Source organism: Orcinus orca, chromosome 10 (assembly GCF_937001465.1).
Source record: "Orcinus orca chromosome 10, mOrcOrc1.1, whole genome shotgun sequence".
Classification (NCBI taxonomy): Eukaryota; Metazoa; Chordata; class Mammalia; order Artiodactyla; family Delphinidae; genus Orcinus; species Orcinus orca.
The window spans coordinates 54,439,676-54,462,637 of NC_064568.1; the positions used below are offsets into that span (position 1 = coordinate 54,439,676).

Consider the following 22,962-nt stretch of genomic DNA (forward strand, 5'->3'; position numbering starts at 1 on the left):
CCACAGACTGCAGAGTAGGATATTGATAAGAACAAGGATGCAGGTGGCAATTCAGTAGATACTTAAACAGCAAAAAATGTAGTGTAAGTTTCCTACACCTTGCAGACTGCAGGTTTATATGATAATAAACAATTATCACCAGGACAAAGGGGAAAAGTCCATGAAATCCAATAGCGCAGTGAGAAATCTACTAATACAGGTGGTCAAGCTTGTTCCATTTCATTGTCAAAGGGAGGCTATTTACTTGCTTCCAGTAGTTCAATTACAGAGTCATTTACTGCTGAAAGTTTTCCAGTAGGCAGATGTAGATCTACAGCTCTGGGCTTTACATTCAAAATCAGTGAGGAAAAAGGGAGTAAGAATCTCCTCCACAGACAGCATAATTGATAAGGTAGAGATCTGTAAGCAACTCCAGAAATAAAATAAGTGCCTTTAAGCATCCCAGTTGGAATCTCCATACTGTGTATAGTGGGCATGGGGAAGATGCTGACTATAATTAATGATTTTTTAGAAGCTCTTTAAAATATTTTCCCTTTGATAGTTTTCTGTCTAGATGAGATATCAGTGGCTGGTGTGTGTGTGTGTATGTGAAAAATAAAGAGAGAGAGAGAGAGAGAGACAGAGAGAGAGAGAGAGAGAGAGAGATTCCTTGTGTACCAAAATGCTCAGAAACAGAGGGAAAATATTCACAATGGATCCTCAGTAGTTATAAAATCAAAGACAACTTTCTTTTCCTCTTGCGCAAGATAAAAGTGGTTTTTATCCAACAAATAACACTATGTGTGTGTGTGTGTGTGTGTGTGTGTGTGTGTGTGTGTTCTGAGGACATTTGAAACAGTGGAGATTATACAGACTGTAATCATTATTTCTAAACTGCCACAATCTAGCAATTTCCAAAATTTGGCAGTGTATCCATAGACTAGATCAAAGATATGTCAATAACAAGGGTTTTTCTTGAGCATGTTTTTCATCATTTTCTTGTCAATAGGTTCTGCCTTTCAGTTGAAATCCAATTTATATTTTGCATACACCTAACCACTGTAATTTTATCACTTGTTTGCTGGGCATAAGAAGCCACTACTTAAGTGGCCAAGTAACTTGACTCTTGTCAAGTAACCTTTAAACCAAGACACGTATGTAATTCCCTTATTAATTACAAAGATTAACTTCATCAATCTTAGTTCATGACCAAATTCAAAACTTCCAGGCACAATCATGATAAGAAGTACACAGCTGAAAGATTTTAAATTCTAATTTATCCCACCTTGAAAAACAATTAAGGTGTCATAAAGGGCAATGAGTCCACCAAAGTAATCTCTACGGGAAGTGACCCACAACAAAAGGTTAACAGATAGGGGAGGTATCAGCTTGCTAGAAGACAACTGAAGATGAAGAAAACCAAATATACCACCTCTAGTTATTGGATGCTGAAATTGGAAAATGTCATCAGAGAATTTTAGCAATGATAATAAAATCCAAATGACCAAAAATTTGACAACTTAGTCAATATAACTCAGCTCTCTGTAGGAAGAGTTAAGAGTAAGTGTATACATAAATATGGCATAAAAGCATTAGATCAGGATTTCAAGATCTATTGGCTTTTCTACCTAACTTTTGAGAATCCAAAGATCAACACATTCACTGGTAGTAATCAGAAAACTTAAGTTGCATGTGAATAATTAATGGTCCAAAATGACCATTATTTTAAAACAAATATGTACCAAGCATCCCTATGCTATAACTAATTTTTTAAACTTTTTATTTGGAAATAATCATAGATTTACAGGACGATAGTATAGAGAGATCCCCTGTACCCTCCACCCAGTTTCCTCAAAGGTTATATCTTACATAATTTTAGTACAATATCAAAACCAGGAAGTTGACATTGTGTGCACAATATATGTGCATGTCACTTTTATCATATGTGTAGATTCTTGTATTTACCACTGCAATCAGGATACAAAACTATTATAAATGATTTTATTTGTTTTCTTGAATATAAAAATGCATTATAATTTCAGGTAGAAAGTTCCAAACTACTTGTTTTACAAAACAATCACAGCATATTGAAAATTATTAATATTTAGGAAATTATTATCTAAGAAAACTCTATTTATAAAGGCCAAAGTAAAATTCTAGCAATACAGACAACATACATTTGTGTTAAACTTATCTCCCTGCACAGATTAGACCACCCCATTATTCAGCGATTGGCTCTCCGCAGCATGAGAGTGAGCGAGTTTTCAATACGTAGTTTATCAAAGACATCTTACTGAGAACTGTACTCCTCCAAAACTGTTTACTGGTGAAAGCCCCAGATACACACATGCGTATACACACACCGCTCTGGTCTGGGGTAAAACAGAGCACTTCACAAGTGCCTTTAAATCACTAATAAAGTTACTATAATAAAGGAGAACATTAATAAATATACACAAAGAATTAATGAAATAAACTAGCCAGATTCTTCCAAGCCAAGGCTATCATGGGGTTTCTTATTTTCCCTAACAAGTAAACATAATCCAAATTGTTGCAAACTCCAATTCGATTCAGCTCATGGCAGTGGAAAAATATATGATCACAAAAGAAAAAAAAATCAGAATCGAAACACCATTCTTACCTTGGCCATTTGTGCCTGCACGCCATTTGCCTTGAGAGACGCTACCGCTTTCTGTGCAGCTGCCGGACTGTCAAAATCTACAAAACCATACCCTGTGAAAACACAAAGACCCTGGTTAGTACTCACAAATAGCTGCATCTCTGTCACACCAATAGAATGTGTGTTTGTGGTCAAACTTGCACTCATGACCCTGCTTGAACCATAGACCTCAATCTATGGCCCTTAACATGTCAGGAAAGATACCACAATATCGTTCAACATAAAATAGTCACTCGCTTATTTTCTAGAGGTTGCTTTTGATATTGGTTATGTAATCAGCAAGCTGATTTAGACTAATTTGGTGAGTAATATATTATTTAACCATGTTCTTCTTTCTTCAGTGGATTTGCTGCAAGAATGAGGAACACAAAATGCTGAAAAATAAAGAAAAGTTTATCTCGAAAGTTAATTTTCAAAAAAAAAAAGTTAGTTTTCAAAACAACTGACGGTAATAAAAGCCATGATAGAACCAGCATGAAGTTAGTACAAGCAACCTCAACAGTTTCTGGTATTCAGTAGGCATTCAATAAATGCATGTTGACTACATGAACGAATGAAGGTTATGAATGAGTCCAGGGAGGTTTGAAACTAGTTCCAGTTGATTTCCAAGCTTGTGTTAAGTCATTACAGACCTCGTTTCTCTCAAACATAACATCCTAAATAAATGATTTGACTGTTAAGGAACCTGTGATAAAGAGTGAGTAAATACAGAAATATTCAAGCGTCTTTTAAAAATAAGAAACAAAGACCCATGTCACATATTTGTTACTTAAGTATAATCTGAAAAGGGTACAAGAGTTGCCTATACTGTTCTCTGTGTGCCTGTGTGTGTGTGTGTGTGTGTGTACAGAGTGAGGCCAAAGAAACAGCCAGTAAAACAGAATAAATGAAAAGGGGATTTTGCATACCCATAAAATAGCTGATATTAGTTCAGGACTTAGCCTAACAGTAATTTCAGCTGCCAAGGATATTTCAAAATAAAAATGCTCAAGAATGAGTGTTTGGCACTCAGTGCCCACCATACGTATCCTGCTCCTCTCCTCAGCTGTCAGGCAGGGATTTGCTCTGTATTCCAATATTTTTCTCATTTAGAAGTTTTGAGGGGAACTGCTAAGGCAAACCTACTAACGATGCACTGTGACCATGCCCCCCCCACTACTAAAATAAACCAAAGAGTGAAAGGGAATTCAATTACCAAGTTGTTTCTTGTAATTAACTTTTTAATTTTCTCCCCTTGAATCTCTTCTTCTTTTTCTCCCTCCCAGCATGTTAACCTAAAATGAACTTGTTACACATCAGTGTACCATCAAATGCTCTTGAAAAGCTGGGCAGAGAAACTGGGAAATTTGTATTTCGAATCCAAAAGGAAGCCTGCTCTGTCAGTATTGCTAATTCCTTTCTTCCCACAAAATTCAAACTATGTGACTAATATGAGTATTACCACCCACTAAGATGAGTAAGATGAGGGAAAAAGCAGAAAGAAAAAGAGGAAAAAGAACAAAATACGTCAAGAAGTAGAGTTAGAGGGAGAGGAAGATAAAACTAAAATGCAGACTTTATCTCCTATGTTCCAGCAACTGCCCTGAGTGGGTGATGTGTTGACACCTGATGAAATGATAATAATACATGTACTACTGTCCTGCCTGTTCACGTATATAAATAGAGAAACTGAAGCTTAAGCCAGGCGACAAGACTGGTCCCAAATCACGAGCTGCTTAATCAGTAGAGCCAGGATGTGAAGCAAGGCCCTTTCCAAATATACTGTACTATGAACTGCTTTATAATCTTATTTTGCAAACTATTTCTAGAAGCCCCTGAAACCCACCAGAGAGAGGACACAATTCTTGAAAATCCCTTAGACTCTGAGGTTAGCACATGAAATAAAACAATCCCGTAAAAGAATTCAACCCAGCTCATTCAGTCAGTACACTTATTCATGGAGTGGTTGAGTTCTCAGCAGAACGGGCTACATAAGGTTTGACAAGGCACCCCTCCCACCTCATGCTTTGGTCAGTCTTCCTCATCTGTTTGCAGGCTCATTCTTTCATTCAATAAGGAAATTCTATGTCAGGCATTTTGCCAGGTACAGGGTATAGAGTAGTGAAAAAAAAAAAAAAACCCAGTTCCCACCCTTACGCAGCTTATAGTTGAGTTGGGAGATGGACATAAAACAAATAACCATACAAATGAATCTATAATTACAAATCGGTATGCCTTCCCTGAAAGTAAATGAGATCATATACCACAGAATCTGATGATTGATTGTTCATTATTGAAAGTTTTAAGGAAGCAGTGCCATGGGATGACCTGCATTTCTTAAACTATCACTCTAGCTGGCTTGTCTTAAAGATGGTATTGGTTTTGGGGGAGGCAGGTAGCAAGAGTGGAATCAGGGAGATAACTTAGGGGCTATTACAGCAATCTGAACAAATGACAGCTGGCCATGAAATGGACAGGATGCAATGGATGGTCTGAGTTACATTCTGGAGGCAGAATTAACAGGACCCAGTGATGGATGGACTGGGTGGGAGTAGGGGAGATACAGGCGACAAGGATTACTACAGCTTTTTCAGCATAAGCCAATGGGTGGGTGGAGATGTGATCTATAGAAATGGGGAGCTGGGAGGAGGAACAAACAGGGGAGAGGGAAAATTAAAATATTGGTTTGAGGCATGGTGAGCCACAAATGCCTGTGAGACATCTAAGTAAAAATGTCAAATAGCAGCTGGATATATTAGGCTGGTTCTCAGAAAAGGGAATAAGATTGGAAATATAAACTAGGAGATCAACAGCATGAAGATATGATTTACAGAAACAGAAAAAGACAAAAGTGCCTGGTTTAAGTAGAAACAAAGAGCCCAGGTTTGGAGCTGAACTTCACCACTGAAGTGTCAGATAGGAAAATGAGATTGCAAAGGAGGCTGAAGGAGAATCAGAGGGAAAGAAGGAAATACAAAGGGAATAAGATGTCTCATAGCCAAGGTAAGAAAGCTTCCCAAGCAGGACAGAGAGACTGACGGTGTCAAATGCCACTGAGAGTGAGAGCAAGATGGGAGCTTGAGAGACCCAATGTTTCAGGAGCGTGGACTTCTTTATTTAACTAGAGTTGATTTATAATATTGTGTTAGTTTCAGGTGTACAGCTTCAGATTCTTTTCCATTATAGGCCATTACAAGACACTGTGATGTATAGTTCCCTGTGCTATAGATAGGTCTTTGTTGTTTATTTTATATACAGTAGTGTATATCATGGACTTCTTTTCATGCTTGGCTACAGGCCAGTGGAGGCGACTGAAGTCTGCTTGAGTAGTTGAAGAGCAAGACTAAGGGAGGTGAAGAGAGTGTTTACAGTCTGCTTTGCCATTATGCTGCTGGGAAGGAGAATTAATAGCCAGCTTTAGCTCGAGGGGGATATGAGGTCAAAGGAGCTATTTGTGTTCGTTGGTTTTAAGATAGGAGATGCTATGGTTTTCAACCTTCGCTGCATGCTAGATGCACTTTGGGAGCTAAAAGAATGACCAATGCTCACTTCTCACCCCCAGGAAAATGAAATCAGTGTCTTTGGGAATGTGGCCAAGGTGTTTGAACACACACGTGTGTGTCTATTCCCCGGCTGGTTTCAGTGTGAAGCCAGGGTACAGTACTGCTGAATATACATTCAAGTTATTCAACAAATATTTATTTGTTGCCCCTACTATGAGATAGATACTGTTCTTGGCACTTTTGAATGTTGATAAGAAAGATCAAGCAGAAGTCAAGAGATTAAAGCTTCAGGCAGAGAAGGGGATAATTTATAGGGCAATGTTCCTGAGAAGGTGGAAATGTGAGGGGTTCTAGAACATGAATGAAGTGCTATCCTTTGCTAAAAGAGGGACTTTGCCCTTGGCCCATTGTAACTGGAAGGAAGAAAAAAAGAGCAGTCTTGATTACCAGGTGTTATTTCTTTGTATATCTTTGTTTCTGGGACATAGCCTGAGCTTAATAAACATTTGTCGAAATTAATTGAAACCATGTTTAAAAGATGCTAAGTTACTTCATGGGACTACAGTGGAGATTAACTAATAAAAATGTCTGTTAATACATTTTGACTCTAAAGAACAATATAAATGCCAAGCAGCCAGGGCTCTGGCTTAGCCACGTTGCCACCCAGTGACGCCACCAAGGATTTCATGACTCTCGGCCTCTATCACAGTGTGGCTTCCTCCATTTTTTCCACTACACACATCACACAGGATATTACAAAATCAAGATGCTGTTCTCCAGGGCTGAACTCCAATCCAAACAGAAGAAATCCTTGTGAGGGCAGGAGACACCCTGAGCCTTGTCTGAATTGGGGAAGTTATGGGTGAACTTCGAGAAGAGTGTCTTTCCAAAGAGCCATCATGCCAGCAAGAAGAGAGGCCCCTAAGTACAAAATATCTCCTCTCCTGAAGGCTCCTGGGAAGCAAAGTTATAAATAAAGAATAAACGTTTCACTGAGTTCTGTGTTTTTCATACAAACTTACTTTCACCAATTAAAATGAACAAGCAGAGGTAAAATGTCTCAAGCACCACCCCCCAAAAAAACACACCACAATTCTGGAAATAAACATTGCATTCTTGACTCTTATGTGACAGCATATACTACATCGCAATCAGAAAGGAACAAAATTAAATACGAAGCTGCCCCTAGAGAATAATGATGCCTTTACGAAGGAATAAAGCAACTCCAATTTGGTTTCAATTTGCTTTCCTTAACTACAAATCATCAAGCCCGGGAACAGAAACCTCTGTACCTACATCTGGTGAGAGGCAGGGTAGGGAGATTAGTTCAGCTCCAGCTAATAATGCTTTATGGTAACTGCTAAAATCCTCCATAAAATGGGACCCATTGGAAACACCAGCCCCAGTGACTGAAAGGCCATTGGTCTCCCTCAATTACATAATTAAGCTTGGCAGCAGGTTCAAATGAATGAAAACTGAATGTCACTGTTTTCTCCACACACCCCTGTACTTGTTTTCCTTCCTTGTCGGGGGACAAGGCCAGCAGTTCTGCAATTAGCAGGAAGCAGAGAGCAGCAAGAAAGAACCATCTCCATGCTAATTAGGTCATTCACCAAATGCACCCACTCCATTGGCAGAGCTAATCAATACTTTCCCGAAATGCTTCAAACTTGGTGTGTTAATTTAAAGTTTTGTTATTTTTATTGCACTATAAGCCTGGTGACTTTATAAAAAGATGAAAAAATATATATATTAAGAAATTATGACAGAGTTCTACAAACAATGGTACTGCCAGAGCGTTTTGTTTTTGTTTCTTCAGTGTTATCTGTAAGCAGCTTCTCTGTGACCTTTGCCATTCAGCTGGACCCCTGTGTGACAATTCATTTGAATTTTGTTAAAAGTCTCTTTATCATCTTTTTTAAAATTTAATTTTTATTTTACATTGGAGTATAGTTGATTTACAATGTTGTGCTAGTTTCAGGTGTATAGCAAAGTGATTCAGTTATACATATACGTATACCCATTCTCTTTCAGATTCTTTTCCCATATAGGTTATTACAGAATATTGAGTAGAGTTCCCTGTGCTATACAGTAGGTCCTTGTTGGTTATCTACTTTATATATATTAGTGTGTGTAGGTTAATCCCAAATGCCTAATTTATCCCTCCCCCACATTTCCCCTTTGGTATCATCTTTATCATCTTTAACAGTTAATTTTATACTTCTGTGTTGCAACTGGATCCTTAAATTCTCTATGTAAACTGCTTACATATTTACCAACTTTGGATGGTTCTTTATGTGGGGGAAATGATACAAACCAGAATTCCTGGTTCAGATGTGTGGTGGCATGAGCCGAGTGAGACTCGCTCTCAGAGTGTAATCTCACACGACATTTCATATTTCTGCAGAATGACTGTCATAAAAGCCCACTTGAAACACAGATGGCTTGATGTTAACACCCAACTTCTTTCAAAGATGATCCAGATGTGAGTCAAATACGATTTTTAAACAGAAGTGAACACTTTGTCTAGGAATCACAGGTTCCACTGAAGTTCCACTCATATTTAACAGCTGAAGATGTTTAAGAATCGCCCTTCCATAAATCCCCCCTCTTTCTACTTAGGCTTAAGAATATTCTGCGGCTGTCATCTGAGCTCAGAGCACGGAGAGAAGGTGGCCTGCAGGAAGGAAAGAGTGATTTGCAGGCTTCCTGGAAGTCTGCTGGACTCAAGGCTGCCTCCAGGCATCTGTATTTCGATTTTTTTGTACATCCCTAAACTGTTGAATGACTGCCAAATGTCTGCTCTTATTATTGGATTTCCTAGTTCTCTGCATTATGTTGATCAAAGGAGGTAGTTGAAGGACAGCACTGATAAATTCTTTGCTACATGTATGCTTGTAAAACCAAACTAACAAGGAAACCCAATCATTTCTTCAGTATTTCCTTTCGCACTGATGTCCTGTGACTGACCATTACAATGAAGCAAGGATGCTACAATGCAATAGCCCTGCAGCCTAACTTACATGTGTGGAAAAAAAAAAAAAAAAAAGGCAAAAGACAAATCCTGCTAGAAAGCAGAGGCCAAAGACAAGAGTGCTCATTTTGAGGAAAAGAATCCAAACCATTAAAATCTGAAATGACCTCCACTTTGAAGCATCTTTGGAAAAAGGATGGAACCATTTTATACAGAAAAGAACAGTGTCTGTACTTATGCAAAGGGCTGCAGCCTTCACACTTAGCAAACAGAGGCAAATAAGGTGGGTAACAGGGTCCACAATACAGGAAACAGATTGCTCCATTCTCTTCCCCTGACTTCTGAGCTTAATTACCTAAACATTCTGATATTCTAGTGCCAGGAACACTAAAATAAGACATCAGTTTTTGGAATAGAATTGACCTGTTTATATGGGACACTTTTGAACCATGATGTGACTTTCCTATTATTATTATTTAATCTTAATTTTATTTTATATTTTTAAATTTTTATTATTTTTAAATTGAAATATAGTTGATTTACAATGTTATGTTAGTTTCAGGTGTACAGCAAAGTAATTCAGAATATATATATTCTGAATATATATACCTTTATAGTTTATTACAGAATACTGAATATAGTTCCCTGTGCTATACAATAGGTCCTTGTTGTTTACCTATTTTATATATAGTAGTTTGTATCTGCTAATCCCAAACTCCTAATTTATCCCTCCTCCATCCCCTTCTCCTCTGGTAACTATAAGTTTGTTTTCTATGTCTGTGAGTCTGTTTCTCTTTTGTAAATAAGTTCATTTGTATCACTGTTTTAGATTCCACATATAAGTGATATCATATGGTATTTGTCTTTCTCTTTCTGACTTACTTCACTTAGTATGATCATCTCTAGGTCCATCCATGTTGCTGCACATGGCATTATTTCATTCTTTTTTATGGCTGAGTAATAGTCCATTGTATAAAGACGATGTGGTATATATTACTATTACTTAATTTACTAAACATCTACTCTGTGCAAAGAAGATAGTGTGTTCGATGCTGCAGGGAAAACCAAGATACTCTGACATGGCCCTTCCTGTCAGGGAGTTTATGGTCTAGTAGGATAGATAAAGACATTTAAATACAGTGGTGGGTCCTCTTATGCATGGGGTTACGTCAGTGAGCATATGCAAAATGGCATGTTTTCATTGAGTATAATATGCATGGTTTTGTGTGCACAGCTCTGCTCATCAGAGCTGAATACCTGAGTCAGGTCCCTTCTCATTGAGCAGCATGATGGTAAAACTATCCACATTCTACATTTATGTGTGCATTAGTCTATCTTTCTGTTTTCCTGTTTTTGTGCATAATAGAAACGCATTAAGTTAAATACAAAATATAGGGAGGAATTAGTATCACATAAAAGGTGAATAGAAAGTGCTAGTGTTCTAAGATAGCAAATATTTCTTCCAGGTGGGGGCAAACTCAGTACACTTTGAGAGCAAACGACAAAAGTGAGGACTAGGGAAAAAAAATTAGGTCCCAAGTGGCATTTCCCTGCAGAATAAGACAATTACAAAAGACACGACGAATTTAGGGAGCAACATACTTAGTGGAATGCCGCTTGAAAATGGGACGCTTCTTATTCCAGTTATGGTGCACAGAGAGTCTTATTAAACCAAACACAAATTCAAAACCCAAAACTCACTTCCCTTGTCACCCTGTTCAAATGATTTTTAAATGAGAGAAATTGCTTCTTTCTACTGAATAAAGTCAAAATTAGGATCAGGATCATTATTTAATGGGCTTAGAGAGATCATTATGCTTTACTGAAATTAAAGAAACTCACTGATTTGTCAAGGTTTTCAACTAAACCAGCCATGATTTTATTATAATATTGTAGAAATTAAGGGAGCAGTCTGCTTGGCTGTAAATGGATAGATTAACCTCTGTGAATCATCTTGCAAAGTTTTCCTTTCCTTTGTTCAAGGACACATATAAAATATATGTCTCATGTGAACCTTTGGTCCTAAGTGTCTCTGCCATCAACAGCAGTGGGATGTGTAAGTGTATAATGCATTGTGGCCGCAGGAGCAGGCCAGGGTATTGATATAACAATTCCACTGAGTCTGTAAGTATGATGGAAGCAAGCTGTATCTGAATACTCTAATTACAGCTCTGCAATCCTAGCCCACAGTAGGCAAAACTATGGTTTTATTCCTGGGTGCCCATCTTTCCTCCCCTCTCTTTGCTCTGGCCTTACAGGCAGGTAAAACTGTAAACTATTCCTCCATCAGAAGAGCAGAGTTGATGGCCTCAGTGTGTGAGGATCAATGGAAGAACAATCTCCCCTCCCCCCCCCCCCACAAGTACTTTAATCCACACTCACTCAATGCCTCCAGCCAATGGCCTGGAAAGCATGTCTGTAGTCTTACACATCCTTCTACGGCAGAGACATCTCCTGCCCTATGGCACATTCACCTTTAGAGGGTGGACACCGTAGTGCAACTAGGTAAGCACCCAGAAGGATGCATTAAGCAGCTCACTGCAAGAAGGAAGGAAGAGAAAGTGAATCCTACATACAGGTAACCCTTTGAAGAGGCATGCACCTGTGTACCTTTGTTTTTGTTACAGTCTACAATCTAGCTAGTCCCTCCACAGACTTGTCAATCCATCTCTATTTCTGTACCAAGCCCTGGGTCCCTGTGAACACCATTATTTTCCTGGGAAAGGGTTCCATCCATGATTTCCTACTTCCAAATCTTTGACAAAACTCACTTTGAAACCCTCGGGAAGCTTCTGTCTAATAAGTCATGCATTTCCTAACATATACCCATGTTTTACTGGAAACAGTCTTCAGTCACATATTTATATGCCAAATTCCAAATACTTAAAATAAATGTCCACAAGTACTGTCTCTGTCACTATAAGTGGTGGCTTTGACATCCTCTTGGACCCTAAATTACTTCTCTCCAACCCACCTGACATACCAAATACAATTCTAGTTTTGTATTAGAATCTAGAAAACAAAGAAACTTAAATGTACATGTAGGCAACTGAAAATAACACATGCATGTGATTAAAAAGATTAAAAATAAAGTATAAAAATCATGCCAAACAAAACATTATTCAATGAAATGAAATTTCTTTTCTACCTAGACCTTAATGCTCTGGTCCAACTTCCCAAGAAATTGTCCAATGAGTCCGTCTGTGTTCTAACTTGAAAAAACAACTAGAACTAATTCTTGAGCTCTTACTTTTGTATGTATTAGAAGCACTTAGGGATTTATATAGAAATAAAATAATTTCTGCTATTAAAAATCATGAAATGAAAAACATTTGTAAGATTTTGTAAATGGCTCCACAATTGTCCATTTTCCCTTAAAAATAAATAGGAGTCTTGTTTTCTTTTAATTTTAAAAGTCATACAATTTTATTGGAAATTTCAGTTGATATGGAGAAAAATTAGCCATGATGCCACCTCCTAAAGCTAAGTAAATTGTTACCTTATTTTTTCCTTTATTTTTAACCAAAATGGTGCCACTTTATACACACATTTTTATGGTTTTTTTTCTCTTAATAACACATGTGGCTACATTTCCTGGTCCATAAATGTGGATCTCTAAAATACCATTAATCTCTTATTTTCAGCATCCCAATTGACAAACTCTTTCTTAAAGATTTCTGAGCTCTACATTATGCCTCAGCCAAATGTTTCCTACTTTGCAAAACTGATTTTATTCCAATATTTTGAAAGATTTTAATTAATAAAATAGTAATAGGCAATATTTTCAAAGCCTCCTAGACTTTAGAGAGTGGTTTTTCTTAAGTGTTTTGATTCTTTCAAAGATGTTTCAAAGAAAGACCCTTAGGCATTACAAACCAAAGATATCAGAAAACAGTCAAATCAAATTCAAACGATACCCTCCTGAAATATAGGGACTGGAAGCCCGTTTTCTTTCTCATTGCAATTAAGTTGGATCTATCTCAAAGGAATTTTGGAAATATATCAGGATCTTGCGAGGCAAAATTACAGCTCTGTGATTCAGAAAGGATGCCAAGAGTTTGAATAGTCATGCCATTATACTCATGACTGCACATTCATTTATAAGTTGAAAGTGAAATCTTTTTCAACAATCAAAGACATGTTTTTCCCAAGGTAATTTGACCGTAATTTGTAAATTGGTACAGTAGCTGATTGCACCAACTCTTTTGAATCCCTCTGATAGCTGGTGATCCATGACTTACAGCTGAGGTCTTTCCTCTTACAGGCAGAGCCTGCTGGAAGAATCCTGGTTGTCCAAAGAAACTAGGATTTCATGATCCTAGAAGATGCTGGTTGAGATGCAATTTAGGGAACAGTGACTACGATATAAAATGGTCCTAAGTAGGATCAGAACGTGGATCACTAGGGAAGTGGCTCTACAAGCAGACCCAGAGTGGCCTCCCATGAGAGGTTTCCTTTATTTTTTTTTAATTTATTTTTTTTATACAGCAAGTTCTTATTAGTTACCTATATTATACATATTACTGTATATATGTCAATCCCAATCTCCTAATTCATCCCACCACCACCACCCCCTTTCCCCCCTTGGGGTCCATACATTTGTTCTCTTCATCTGTGTCTCTATTTCTGCCTTGCAAAGCAGTTCATCTGTACCATTTTTCTAGATTCCACATATATGTGCTAATGTATGATATTTTTTTGTCTCTTTCTGACATACTTCACTTTGTATGACAGTCTCTAGGTCCATCCATGTCTCTACAAATGACCCAATTTCGTTCCTTTTTATGGCTGAGTAATATTACATTATATATATGTACCACATCTTCCTTATCCATTCGTCAATGGACATTTAGGTTGCTTCCATGACCTGGCTATTGTAAATAGTGCTGCAATGAATGTTCGGGTACATGTGTCTTTTTGAATTATGCTTTTCTTTGGATATATGCCCAGTAGTCGTATTGCTGGGTCATATGGTAATTCTATTTTTAGTTTTTTAAGGAACCTCCATATTGTTCTCCATAGTGGCTGTATCAATTTACATTGCCACCAACAGTGCAAGAGGGTTCCCTTTTCTCCACACCCTCTCCAGCTTTGTTGTTTATAGATTTTCTGATGATACCCATTCTAACTGCTGTGAGGTGATACCTCATTGTAGTTTTCACTTGCATTTCTCTAATAATTAGTGATGTTGAGCAGCTTTTCATGTGCCTCTTGGCCATCTGTATGTCTTCTTTGGCGAAATGTCTATTTAGGTCTTCTGCCCTTTTATGATTAGGTTTTTTTTTTAATATTGAGCTGCATGAGCTGCTTATATATTTTGGAGATTAATCCTTTGTCCGTTGATTTGCTTGCAAATATTTTCTCCCATTCTGAGTGTTGTCTTTTCATCTTGTTTAGAGTTTCCTTTGCTGTGCAAAAGCTATTAAGTTTCATTAGGTCCCATTTGTTTATTTTGTTTTTACATCCATTACTCTAGGAGGTGGGTCAAAAGATCTTGCTATGATGTATGTCAAAGAGTGTTCTTCCTATGATTTCCCCTAAGAGTTTTATAGTGTCCAGTCTTACATTTAGGTCTTTAACCCATTTTGAGTTTATTTTTGTGTATGGTGTTAGGGATTTCATTCTTTTACATGTAGCTGTCCAGTTTTCCCAGCACCAATTATTGAAGAGACTGTCTTTTCTACATTGTATATCCTTGCCTCCTTTGTCATAGATTAGTTGACCATAGGTGCGTAGGTTTATCTCTGGGCTTTCTATCCTCTTCCATTGATCTATATTTCAGTTTTTGTGCCAGTACCATATTGTCTTGATTACTGTAGCTTTGTAGTATAGTCTGAAGTCAGATAGTCTGATTCCTCCAGCTCCACTTTTTCCCCCTCAAGATTGCTTTGGTTATTCGGGGTCTTTTCTGTCTCCACACAAATTTTAAGATTTTTTTGTTCTAGTTCTGTGAAAAATGCCATTGGTAATTTGATAGAGATTGCACTGAATCTATAGATTGCTTTGGGTAGAATAGTAATTTTCACAGTACTGATTCTTCCAACCCAAGAACATGGTATATCTCTCCATGTGTTTGTGTCATCTTTGGTTTCTTTCATCAGTGTCTTATACTTTTCTGAGTACAGGTCTTTTACCTACTTAGGTAGGTTTATTCCTAAGTATCTTATTCTTTTTGTTGCAATGATGAATGGGATTGTTTCCTCAACTTCTCTTTCTGATTTTTTTGTTGTTAGTGCATAGGAATGCAAGAGATTTCTGTGCATTAATTTTGTATCTTGCAACTTTATCAAATTCATTGATTAGATCTAGTAGTTTTCTGGTGGCATCTTTAGGATTCTCTATGTATAGTATCATGTCATCTGCAAACAGTGAAACTTTAACTTTTTCTTTTCCAATTTGGATTCCTTTTATTTCTTTTTCTTCTCTGATTGCCGTGGCTAGGACTTCCAAAACTATGTTGAATAATGGTGGTGAGAGTGGACATCCTTGTCTCGTTCCTGATCTTAGAGGAAATGCTTTCAGTTTTTCACCATGGAGAATGATGGTGCTGTGGGTTTGTCATATATGGTGTTTATTATGTTGAGGTAGGTTCCCTCTATGTCCACTTTCTGGAGAGTCTTTATCATAAATGGGTGTTGAATTTTGTCAAAAGCTTTTTCTGCATCTATTGAGATGATCATATGGGTTTTTTTCTTCAATTTGTTAATATGGTGTATCACATTGATGGATTTGGGTATACTGAAGAATCCTTGCATCCCTGGGATAAATCCCACTTGATCACAGTGTATGATCCTTTTAATGTGCTGTTGCATTCTCTTGCTAGTATTTTGTTGAGGATTTTTCCATCTATATTCATCAGTGATATTGGTCTGTAATTTTCTTTTTTTGTAGTATCTTTGTCTGGTTTTGGTATCAGCGTGATGGTGGCCTCATAGAATGAGTTTGGGAGTGTTCCTTTCTCTGCAATTTTTTGGAAGAGTTTGAGAAGGATTGGTGTTAGCTCTTCTCTAAATGTTTTATAGAATTCACCTGTGAAGCCATCTGGCCCTGGACTTTTGTTTGTCGGAAGATTTTTAATCACAGTTTCAATTTCATTACCTGTGATTGGTCTGTTCATATTTTCTATTTCTTCCTGGTTCAGTCTTGGAAGGTTATACCTTTCTAAGAATTTGTCCATTTTTTCCAGGTTGTCCATTTTATTGGCATATATTTGCTTGCAGTAGTCTCTTAGGATGCTTCGTATTTCTGCGCTGTGTGTTGCAACTTCTCCTTTTTCATTTCTAATTTTATTGATTTGAGTCCTTTCCCTATTTTTCTTGATGAGTCTGGCTAACAGTTTATCAATTTTGCTTATCTACTCAAAGAACCAGTTTTTAGTTTTATTGATCTTTGCTATTGTTTTCTTTGTTTCTATTTCATTTATTTCTGCTCTGATCTTTATGATTTCTTTCCCTCTACTAACTTTGGGTTTTGTTTGTTCTTCTTTCTCTAGTTCTTCTAGGTGTAAGGTTAGATTGTTTACTTGAGATTTTTCTTGTTTCTTGAGGTAGGACTGTATTGCTATAAACTTCCCTCTTAGAACTGCTTTTGCTGCATCACATAGGTTTTGGATTGTCATGTTTTCATTGCCATTTCTCTCTAGGTATTTTTTTAATTCCTCTTTGATTTCTTCAGTGATCTCTTGGTTATTTAATAATGCATTGTTTAGCCTCATGTGTGTGTGTGTTTTACATATTTTTTCCCGTAATTTATTTCTAATCTCATAGCATTGTAGTTGGAAAAGATGCTTGATATGATTTCAATTTTCTTGAATTTACCGAGTCTTGATTTGTGATCCAGGATGTGATCTCTCCTGGAGAATGTTCCATGTGCACTTGAGAACAAAGTGTAATATGCTGTTTTTGGATGGAATGTCCTACAAATATCAATTGAATCTATGTGGTCTATTGTGTCATTTAAAGCTTGTGTTTCCTGATTAATTTTCTATCTGGATGACCTGTCCATTGGTGTAAGTGAGGTGTTGAAGTCCCTCACTATTATTGTGTTATTATAGATTTCCTCTTTTATAGCAGCTAACGTTTGCTTTATGTGTTCAGGTGCTCCTATGTTGGGTCCATATATATTTATAATTGCTATATCTTTCCTTGGATTGATCCCTTGATCATTATGTAGTGTCCTTCCTTGTCTCTTGTAACATTTTTATTTTAACGTCTATTTTATCTGGCATGAGTATTGCTACTCCAGCTTTCTTGTGATTTCCATTTGCATGGAATATCTTTTTCCACTTTCAGTCTGTATGTGTCCCTAGGTCTGAAGTGGGTCTCTTGTAGACAGCATATAGATGGGTCTTGTTTTTGTATCCATTCAGCAAGCCTGTGTCTTTTGGTTGGAGCATTTAATCCATTCACGTTTAAGGTAATTATCAATATGCATGTTCCTATGACCATTTTCTTAATTGTTTTGGGTTTGTTTTTGTAGATCCTTTTCTTCTTTTGTGTTTCCCACTTAGAGAAGTTCCTTTAGCATTTGTTCCTTTAGCCGTTCTTTGTTCCTTTAGCTGGTTTGGTGGTGCTGAATTCTCTTAGCTTTTGCTTGTCTGTAAAGCTTTTGATTTCTCCATCAAATCTGAATGAGATCCTTGCCAGGTAGAGTAACCTTGGTTATAGGTTCTTCCCTTACATCACTTTAAGTATATCATGCCACTCCCTTCTGGCTTGTAGTGTTTCTGCTGAGAAATGAGCTGTTAACCTTATGCGAGTTCCCTTGTATGTTATTTTTCATTTTTCCCTTTCAATAATATTCCTTGTCTTTAATTTTTGCCAATTTGATTACTATGTGTCTCGGCATGTTTCTCCTTGGGTTTATCCTGTATGGGACTCGCTGCGCTTCCTGGACATGGGTGGCTATTTCTTTTCCCATGTTAGGGAAGTTTTTGACTATAATCTCTTCAGATATTTTCTCTGCTCCTTTCTCTCTCTCTTCTCCTTCTGGGACCCCTGTAATGCAAATGTTGGTGGGTTTAATGTTGTCCCAGAGGTGTCTTAGGCTGTCTTCCTTTCTTTTCATTCTTTTTTCTTTATTCTCTTCCACGGCAGTGAATTCCACTCTTCTGTCTTCCAGGTCACTTATCTGTTCTTCTGCCTTGGTGATTCTGCTATTGATTCCTTCTAGTGTATTTTTCATTTCATTTATTGTATTGTTCATGTCTGTTTGTTTGTTCTTTAATTCTTCTATGTGTTTGTCTTTAATTCTTCTAGGTCTTTGTTAAACATTTCTTGCATCTTCTCGATATTTGCCTCCGTTCTTTTTCTGAAGTCCTGGATCATCTTCACTATCATTATTTTGAATTCTTTTTCTGGAAGGTTGCCTATTTCCACTTCATTTAGTTGTTTTTCTGGGGTTTTATCTTGTTCCTTCATCTGGTATATAGTCCTCTGCCTTTTCATTTTGTCTGTCTTTCTGTGAATGTGGTTTTTGTTCCATAGGCTGCAGAATCGTAGTTCCTTTTGCTTCTGCTGTCTACCCTCTGGTGGATGAGGTTATCTAAGAGCTTGATAGAGGCTATCTATCAAGCTCTCTGATGGGAGGGACTGGTGGTGGGTAGAGCTGGGTGTTGCTCTGGTGGGCAGAGCTCAGTAAAACTTTAATTCACTTGTTTGCTGATGGGTGGGGCTGAGTTCCCTCCTTGTTGGCTGTTTGGCCTGAGGCGACCCAGCACTGAAGCCTACAGGCCCTCTGGTGGGGCTAATGGCAGACCCCAGGAGGGCTCACACCAAGGAGTACTTCCTAGAACTTCTGTTGCCAGTGTCCTTGTCCCTGCAGTGAGCCACATCCACCCCCCACCTCTGCAGGAGACCCTCTAACACTGGCAGGTAGGTCTGGTTCTGTCTTCTATAGGGTCACTGCTCCTTCCCCCTCGGCCCTGATGTGCACATTACTTTGTGTGTGCCCTCCAAGAGTGGAGTCTGTGTTTCCCCCAGGCCTGTCAAAGTCTTGCAATCAAATCCTACTAGCCTTTAAAATCCGATTCTCCGGGAATTCTTCCTCCTGTTGCTGGACCCTCAGGTTGGGAAGCCTGACATAGGGCTCAGAACTTTCACTCCAGTGGGTGGACTTCTGTTGTATAAGTGTTCTCCAGTTTGTGAGTCACCCACCCAGCAGTTATGGGATTTGATTTTATCGTGATTGCACCCTTCCTACCATCTCACTGTGGCTTCCCTTTGTCTTTGGATGTGGGATATCCTTTTTGGTGAGTTCCAATGTCTTCCTGTCAATGACTGTCCAGCAGTTGGTTGTGATTATGCTGCTCTTGCAAGAGGGAGTGAGCACACATCCTTCTACTCCGCCAACTTCAACCTGCCCCGTGAGAGGTTTTCTACTTTGCTACTCTACTTGGGATCTGAGGACCAGCAGCAATGACATCACTTAGGAGTTTGTCAGAAATCAGAACGTCAGGCCCATCCTGGAGCTACTAAATCAGGCTTTACATGTTGACAAGATCTCCAGGTACCTGAATGCACATCAAAGACCGAGATACCCAGGACTTCCCTGGCAGTCCAGTAGTTAAGACTCTGTGCTTCCAATGCAAGGGGCACGGTTTCGATCCCTGGTTGGGGAACCAAGATTCCATGTGCTGTGTGGTGGCACAGCAAAAAAAAAGACAAAGAAAAAACGACTGAGACACCCTGGTCTGCAACCAGCCACTGGTCAAGTCAGGACTGCACACACCATTCTCATAAAATGGAAGAAAACGGGGATCATCTCATCCACCTCTACTTAATCTTCAAATATGCTATGTGATAGCACTGAGTCCAAAGGCACAGAACACACAACCAAAATTAAGGTTAATAATAATATTACCTTAATTAAATGTTGGCTCTGGGAACTGAATAAATTTAAATGCCTTTAGAGCATCTGGCCTACTGCCTAAGCATCCTCTCTCTCCAACGCCCTCACCTTCTCAGACTGTGCTGAAATCTGCATGCTGATTTAATCCACTCGCCTTAAATACATTCTAAGACACAAGCCCGGCAGGTGTATTACATTTTCCACATAACATTTTTTTATATTTTTAAAGACAGCAATGCTGCCCCTGCTTATATTTGTAAAATGAATATTCGAAAATATAGGATTGGGGCTATTTTTATATAATAACCATGTTCAGCACAACTGCATGCCCTCCCTCTCTCTCCCATATATTTGTCCTTCAGAGATATACTTAATTCTGTTCAGTTACAAAGTTCAAATTGGCCCTACATTAATATATTCCCTTAAAAAGTACTGTTCATTTGAAGAAGCAGGTAACCAATGTGAAGAGTGATTATACAATAAATGTATTATGCAAATTCCAGTGAACATTTTATGCACACTGGATAAAGAATCAAATTAAAGTCTCATAACCCTTGGAAAATTAGAGTTAGCAAGCACAGAGGTTGATTTGCCCTTGAACACAAAAACTGCTAAGAGCAGACATTCCTCCATCATTTCCACAAAACTGAACCATTTTGGAAGGTTTCAGATTAAAATAAGAAATCCCCCAGGAGTCATAAAGATCAGCTATTTTTACAGGAATAATTTGGAGTCACAATTTTAAAGTGTTATGAGTTGGAAGGAATGGGTGAACTTCTGTGTCACATTTTGAAAAGCTAATATTCCAGGTTATCAGCCAGTTTGGAACACCAAAAATTGCACAAGGAGAGGGGAAGTGGGAAGGGGAAAAGATTTCTGAAGAATGAGCACAGGAGGGCTGACTTAAGAGCTTTCCCCATAACAACCCAAGTGGCAGCTCTGTGACAGACCACATGCTCCTTCAATTACCCTTCACTCGATGTAATAATGGGACATAATAGCTCTCTTCCTATTATACTGTCGTGTCCACTCTGTGCCGCTTGCCAACACTGATTCTACAACTGGACTCTCCGAAGAGGAATAATGGACCATTAAGAAGCATAATGCAGACAGTCAACACAGCACTTACCTACTGGAGGACAGAGAAGCCGTCACAAGCATCTCACTAAATCAATAAGCAAGTACGGGTGTGAAGAAGGTGAGTTGAATACCCATTATGCCCCTAATTTTTACACATGGAGCCAGGATGTGGGCTCCAGCCCATCCATTCATCAACCCCTGGAAATCAGTTTTGTTTTCTGTTCATCCTTTTTAGGAACTAGGCAGGACTTAAATATGAAAATTTTGCTATTGATTGACCAAGTGTTCAGTGAGGTCCTCTTCTGAGTTCCGAGGAAGGTGATATGAGGAGAAAAAGACAAACAAGATGCAGATTCTCTCCTAAGGGGACAAGCAAGCCCAAAGGAGAACCAGCTTGTGTGACACCCCAATACTCCTTAAGGGCTGTACGTGGTGTGTGTATCAAAGCACAAAAACCTATGGCACACAGCACGGTGCTGGAGGGAAAGGAAAGCTTATTTCTGAGGGGAGAGACAAGGGAGATGGAATTGGAGCTTTTTAATACCTTCCTTTTTCTTACTTTATAACTTCTTACTCAACTTTATTGAAGTATAATTTACATATGATAAATGCCCATTTCAGTGTACAGTTTGATGAGTTTTGACAAATACTTTCACCTGTATAACCACCATAACAATCAAGATTCAGCACTTTCCTCATCCCCCAAAGTTCCCCTTTCCCCCTTATAGTCACCCCTCCCCAGCTGCCAGCCTCCCAAACACTGATCTGCTTCCTGTCAGTAGAGATGAATGGTGCCTCTCCCAGCATCTCATACAAACAGAGTCACAAGTGTGTACCTTTTTTCTGTTTTTGTTTTTTGCTCAGCATAATGAAAACATTTAGAGATGAGAAGGAAAGGGCATTCTAGTTTGAGCAAAGATTTGGAGCCAGGTAAGTAAAGGGTGAGTTCAACAACTTTTCTGGGACTGCTAACATAGACCAAAGAGGAGGGGCTTGGGAAGGAGCTGCGTGAATGAATGATCTGACCTTGCACAGCCTGGAACCTCTGAACAATTTTACACCAACTTCATGCCCTCTCATGATAGTCGGGCCATGCTGCCTCAGGGTCTTTGAACCTGCTGTTCCTACTGGCTGGAATGCTCCTCTCCTAGACTGTACATACCTGGATTCTCCCTCTCCTCCATAAGCCTCTATCACCACATGCTGTTAAAGTCCTTCGCTGTGCTGGACACAATCTGTGGATTACTTTATTTGTGTATTTTATCCTAATAGACTGTTAGGGACAAGATAATAGAGAACAGGATGGTTCTGCTCATAACTGGACAAATCACCAAGACTTGGGACACTTTCTGGTTCAGATTAGCCACTGAAAAAATGAGGAAATGAGTGAGTGAAAGAATGAATGGTAAATTCATACAAATTAAATACCTCTGCTTTCACCAATCACCGCAATGAGAAGCCCACACACTGCAATGCAGGGTAGCCCCTGCTCGCCGCAACTAGAGAAGGCCCGTGCAGCAACAAAGACCCAACACAGCCAAAAATAAATAATAAATAAATAAATTTATTAAAAATAAATAAATAAAATGCCGTTTCATCATTATATAATTTAAAAGCAACAGAGTCTTGTAAATTTGCCACACCAACCCCCAAATGGCAGCACTGGCCTGATCTGTGTTTATGCATTTGGGGGCAACAAGACAAAATATTTAACTTCCAGAAAGACCTGGAAGATGCTGGATGTCAAAGTCACCATGACTAAAAAGAGCTATTATTATTATCGTAATAAGGTAGGGTTCTCTTTTCTAATTATGTCCAAAGTGACCTGAAAACAGGACTGAAGTGTTTTGGTGTTAATGCTTTGGCTGTTTTTGAGGAGCTGAAGTTTTGTGCTCTAGGATTTTAAGGTGAGGTGAGAC

General features: G+C 38.4%; 1 protein-coding gene across 6 annotated transcripts in view; it reads right to left on the reverse strand.

Annotated features, from left to right (window-relative positions):
* Nucleotides 1–22,962, reverse strand: part of RBMS3 (RNA binding motif single stranded interacting protein 3) — a 724,151-nt gene that overhangs the window by 397,462 nt on the left and 303,727 nt on the right. For all 6 annotated transcript variants that reach the window (XM_049715938.1, XM_004279675.4, XM_004279673.4 and 3 more), the window contains exon 4: nt 2,621–2,712. In XM_049715938.1, the coding sequence (XP_049571895.1) occupies nt 2,621–2,712 (92 nt within the window). The remainder of the gene's footprint in view (nt 1–2,620; nt 2,713–22,962) is intronic.